Here is a 6,117-nt window from a genome sequence, read left to right as displayed (position 1 = left end):
CCATGCCCAAGGAACTTTTACCTTGCTAGAATAGTTAACCTTCTCCTCCCTCCCTCCCCATACCACCAGCATTACAATAGAACATGATTTTTTAAATTCAAATTAATTGGGTAAATCTCATAATCTCTCTGATCCTCAGTTTCAAAATCTATAAAATGGAGATAGAGCTACCTGTCTCAGAGGGGTACCATGAGGTTCAAATAAGATACTGTATGGGAAGGTTTTGCAAACCTTTAAGTGCTCTAGAAAAAGTATAATAAAAGAGGCTTCATTTATAACTTCTCTGAATCACACTCTGTCAGAGTAGAGAAGACCTTTAGATCATCTAGTTCAGCATCTTTATTTAAGAGGAAAAAAAACTAAGGCCAGAATGGGAAAGTGATTTACCTAAGGTCCCACAGTTAGCAAGTGGCACAACTAGGATTTAGAGGTATGTCTTCTAAGACTAATATTCTTTCCAATTATAACGATATCGTTTGCTTTAGAGAGAATGCTTATGATTTACAAAGCACTTCTCCGTACATTACTTCATCTGGCCATCACACAGCGCCCCCCGAGGTACATACTAAAAGTTACCTAATTTTCATCTCTTTTATGGGGATACTGAGGCTCGGAGAAGTGACTGGCCCAAGGTTGTCTAAGATAGTGATTTCAGAGGCAGAAATCAGACCCAATTCCCTTCTGACTCTAGATCAATCATTCAGTGAATAAATGCTTATTAAATAATACCTACTGTGTGCCAGGTATTGTGCCATACACTGGGAAAAAGACAGCTTTCACTCTCAGGAGCTCCCAGTTGAACAAGCAATGCCCAGGTACAAGCAAGCTATATATAGGAAAATTGGAAATATATTCTCATCTGCATCATCCACAAAGGTTCCTGTTATAGTAATCCATAGTTATTATTTATTATTAATTAATTAATTATAAAGTATAAATTATATATGTATATATAAATTATAAAGTACAATATAGTTATTAATTAACATATCTAATAATTAAATAACAGATTATATAATATAGTTATTAATTAATAATAAAAAAACTAATATAGTAGCAGTAATAGACTGCTTAGTATATTAAGGAGGTGTCTTTGAAGAAATTCTTCTGTTAAGAAAGTAAAAAAAAATGAGGCTTCTCAATCAATAGGTGTCCTCATTAGGGAAAAAAAGCCCTCAGTTTGCCTTCTTGGGTTGGTGGGCAAAAACCCTCTTAATTAAAGGGCTACTGTTATTCTATTCTTTTTTTAAATACATTTTTTAAAGGTCAGCCACCTTTATGAACTGTTTGATAGGTCTGAATATTTCATAACATTCATCGAAAGTGGCTTTTTTAGCAAAGATTTTCAAGTCTTGTTATCCCCAGAACCCATAATCCCATCCTTCCTTGTGTCGTCGTTGTCACTTAACTCTCTTTTGTTTGTACTTGGGCTTGTCCCTCCAAGCTCCTTGGTGGCAGAGGCTCTGTCTTCTGTTCCATCTTTGCATCCCCCACTGGGCACAGGGTGCCCAGGGCCCAGCAGACACTAGATGAACACTCATTAAGTGGGAGCTTAGAAGTGGCTCCCTTCTCTCCACTGAGACTCCCCATCTGCTATGAAATCTGAATTCGAAGTGGAGAGTTGACACTTTACGTGAAAAATATACTTCAAGGAAATTGTTAGCACCCTCCAATCAAATACAGGAGGCCCCAAAAATTTTAGTAAGTTTCAAACCACACTGGCTGAGATGGGCATCATAGCAATAGCCCACATGTGTGCAGTGTCTTACATGAACAAAGCATTGTATGTAGGTGAGTTATTATTCCTCTCCTTATCCTCTAACTCCAGGGATTTTCTCCACTCAGTCTCTTTAGGCTATAAAGTTTAAGGGCATAATAAATAAAATAAAGGAAAAAATAATTTAAAAATAAATTATGTGCAGAAGAAAACATGATTTATCACTTGTTTATATGAGTATATGATTTGGGGTTTTGATTTTAAATGATTACTCTATTACAAAAAGGAATAATAAGGAATAGGCTCTGAGTGACAATATATGTATAACCCAGTGGAATTGTTTGTCAACTCTGGGAGCGGGGAGAGAAGAGGGAAGGGAGACAACATGAATCATGTAATTATGGAAAATTTTTAAAAAAATTTTAACAAATAAATAAAATAAATTTTGTTCTTTCCCAGAGGTCTTTCCCTCTTCTTTGCCTGACCTCCACTACAAATGGCTTTGTCCTTTCTTTGCATTTGCTTCTCTCTGGATTTTATTTTTAAAAATTCATATTTTCTTTAAAAGTCATGGGATCCCACTCAGCTTCTTCTATCCGCTGAGGACAATACAGCTCAAACCCTCTCTACATACCTTCTCTCTGAAACTTAGATTATTGTAAGAGATTTTGAGCTCAGAAGACATCTCATCCAACACCCTCCTCCTCCATTTCACAAATGGGGAAACAGAGTCCCAGTTTGTTGGCCATTTCTCAAGGTTAAGTTCTTTCAACCAGGTACTTTGTACAATAACAGAGTCAGACATAGTTAATAGCCTGTTCACTGGAGCCAAAGTACATCGAACAGTCCCTGATGTCACAGTGGTGGGAGTGAATGTTCAGAAGGAATTAAAGGCGATCCCAGAGGACAGTGATTGTCCTGGGCTATTCATAACGTCTGAACCTTTCATCATGGGACAACAAATGCGTGGTGGGCAGGAGACCTGCATGATAGAGCCTCATACAGTACCTTTTACAAGATTCAATCTATTTTTGTTCCCAAATGATGCCTTCTTGGGTGAGGGGAGGAAAAAGAGGGAAGAGAGACCTAAGAATTTTAATGCAACAAATAAATTTTTAAAATAAAATTGAAAAAAAAATCAGTCTATGGCTTCATTTTCCTCCAAGGGAGTTACCATTTCTGATTTCATCCTGGGGAAAACAGCTGATGATGGCTCAGCAGATAACTCACTGTTGTCCAGTTTAAACAACTGCCTAAACAAGTCTTTCCCATTCAGGCTAGAGGCCTGAAGAGAACTATTCCCTTTTCCTTTGCCAGACAGGAGGATGCATGATAACAGTTTCCACCCTCTTACTGACACTGCCCTTTGCCAGGCTCTCGGTTCCTTCTCATTGATGTAGCTGCATACCTGCCCCAGCCTTTGTCTTGGGGACTATGAAGGGGACAAGGAAGGGTAGGGCCAGTATCTTAAAAAGTGGGACCATCTTATCCAAATCAGCCTCTCGATTTAATAACTGGGGGAAAAAAATACATGCTTTGTGCCCTTCTAGAAAATGTAATACTTCAAGCAGATATGGTCCTGGTTGAGATCTAAGGAAGAGGCAGTGTGGAATAATGAAAAGAACATTCAGAGGACTTGAGTGTGAATTCTAGGCTCTGACATTTTTTAATTACTTATATGACCATAGGATAAGTCAGTTTCTTTCCTGAACCTATTTTCTCTTCTGCCAAATGGAGGGTTGGGGCAAGGTGATCTTTAAGGCTCCTTTTACCCTTATTTAAAATTTTTTTTATATTTTTCTGGGTTATACTTGTATTATCACAGAAAATATATTCCCACATTATTCATTTTTGTAGATGATTTTTTTATTTTCACATTTCATATTTATTTTCATATTTATGTTTATCACTTGTTTATTTGGGTTTATGTTTTCAAATAAACAAATGATAAATCACGTGCTTCCATCTGCATTCCTACTCCAACAGATCTTACTCTGGAGGTGGATAGCATTCTTTGTTTTAAGTCCTTCAGAATTGTCCCTGTTCATTGCATTGCTGAGAGTAGCTAAGTCTGTCACATTTGGTCATTCCATATTATTGCTGTTACTGTGTACAATGTTCTTCTGGTTCTGCTTGTTTCACTCTACATCAGTTCATGTAGATCTTTCCAGCTCTTTCTGAAATCATCCTGTTCATCATTCCTAATAGCACAATAGTATTCCATCTCCATGGTATCCCACAATTTTTCAACCATTTCCCAATTGAGGCGCATCCCCTCAATTTCTAATTCTTTGATGCCACAAAAAGAGCAGCTATAATTTTTTCTCCAAACAGGTTCTTTCCCAACTTTTTTAACTCTTCGAGGTACAAAACTAGTAGCAGTATTGCTGGTTCAAAGGGCATGCATTCTTTTATAGCCCTTTGATTATAATTCCAAATTGCCTTTCAGAATGGTTGGATCAATCCACAACTCCACCAGCAATGCATTAGTGTCCCAGTTTTGCCACATTCCCTCAAACTTTTATCATTTTCCTTTGCTATAACATTGGCCAATCTGATTGGTGTGAAGTAATATCTCAGAGTTGTTTTAGTTTGCATTTCTCTAATCAACAGGAATTTAGAACATTTTTTCATATGATTATTGAGAGTTATGATTTCTTCATCTGAAAACTGCCTATTCACAGCCTTTAACCATTTATCAATTGGGAAATGAATTGGATTCTTATAAATTTGATTTAGTTCTTTTTATATTTGAGAAATGAGACCTTTATCAGAGAAATTTGTTATCTTACCCTTCTACTTATATAAATAAAGGCAGGGACTAAACCTGTGACTTCACTGGCATAGAGAACTCCCAGGTGAAGAAATTCCCTCTACCAATGCAGGATGCTACCTTCTCTACAACTTCTGAAGGTTGCCTAGAACACTAGCTTAAGGGATTAGAGCTGGTGCCTGAACCCAGGTCTTCCTATTTCTGAGTACAGAAAAGACAGAGAGATGTCCTTTCCCCATGAACATTTTCTAAATGTATCCCAACACTTCATTGTCTTTGGCAAAGGTAAACTTGAATTCAAATACTGGCTCTGACCCTCAGAGGTTTTCTGTTTCTTCATCTGTAAAATAAGGGGGCTTGAAATTAGATGATTTCCAGGGGCCCTTTTAACTCTAGACCAACGGTCAGTAACCTTTTTGGCCATGAGAGCCATAAATACCTGCAGAAGGAGGAGGATGGAGGCAGAAGGTGCTGGAGGGTTGGGGGCTGAAGGGCTCCCTGGGGCACATTCTGGGACTCTGCCTGGACTGTCAGGTCAGGAAGTGGAGCCAGATATGGCTCGAGAGCCATACGTTGCTGACCCCTGCTCTAGACTGTCTGATCCTACTGAGTACATTTTAAGCAATTGGGAAATATTTGTTAATTGATCATGGAGTCTGTCTACTTAACCTTTCTTTTCTTATTTCCATTGGCAGACTTGCCTTCTTCAGGAGCACCTTGAATCAGTCCAGAAAGAGTTCATTATTTTCAACAGAGAAAAGTAAGTCACTGCTAGAAAAGACATAGCCTAGTAAATTGAGAACCAGAGCAGCTAGAACTTCTTACAAAACAAATATTTTTGAATTTACCAACCAGAGTGAAGAAGTAGGGTTTTAAGAAAAATTAATGCTTTTCGTTTCTGCTATTCTTTGCTACTGGTGGGAAAAGCAAAGGTATTATTAGTTGATAATTCAAATCTGAAATGTTTTTTTGACTCATGCATTTTCCAAGCTGGAGGGGGGGGGGTCCTTTTTGCTTTTGAGGCTTAAACCTTTTCCTCTTTTTATTTGAAGGGTGAGAAGGGAGCATAATGAGAAGCTGGCACAAGCCAAAGACCCAGAAGATGGACAGAACAACAACCTGTGAGATGTGCTCCATCCTCTGTCCATAACATTAGTCAGTTGCTCAGCACATGGGCACCGTGCCATGTGCTTCAGAACCTTCAGTGTAGAATGCTCAAACAGTAGTTCTCCTGTTCACTCCCCCAGACCCCCATTTTAAAAGTGTAAATGCCTGAAGCTCTCTGGTAGAATCCTAGACCAGAAGCTAGGAGGCCTGGTTCTAATCCCAGTTCTGCCACTAACCAACTCTGTGTGGCCTCAGGCAAGTCACCTCCCCTCTCTGAGGCTGTTTCCCTCATCTATAAAATGAGATAATCTCTTTTAGTTCTAATATTATACAATTATAAATAGCTTTGGGGGGAAGAATTATGCTTTAGGGTAGTACAAAGGGCACAGGATTAAAGAAGATCTGGGTTCAAATCCCAGCATTGATATACTATGTGACCACTGGCAAATGGCTTTACCTTTCTGAACCTTGATGGATAATGGGGGCAATAATATTTATACAACCTATATAAGACCTACCT

At 38.4% G+C, this 6,117-nt stretch overlaps 1 protein-coding gene across 1 annotated transcript in view; it reads left to right on the top strand.

The window, feature by feature from the left end:
- STK32A (serine/threonine kinase 32A) overlaps window positions 1-5,615 on the top strand; it is a 96,955-nt gene extending 91,340 nt beyond the window's left edge. The window contains exons 9-10 of the mRNA XM_044661801.1: window positions 5,186-5,250; window positions 5,543-5,615. Coding sequence (XP_044517736.1) covers window positions 5,186-5,250; window positions 5,543-5,615 — 138 coding nt within the window. The remainder of the gene's footprint in view (window positions 1-5,185; window positions 5,251-5,542) is intronic.
- Window positions 5,616-6,117: the final 502 nt, after the last annotated feature.

This window comes from Gracilinanus agilis, chromosome 2 (genome assembly GCF_016433145.1).
Source record: "Gracilinanus agilis isolate LMUSP501 chromosome 2, AgileGrace, whole genome shotgun sequence".
NCBI lineage: Eukaryota > Metazoa > Chordata > Mammalia > Didelphimorphia > Didelphidae > Gracilinanus > Gracilinanus agilis.
This window is presented reverse-complemented; position numbering and strand designations above follow the sequence as displayed.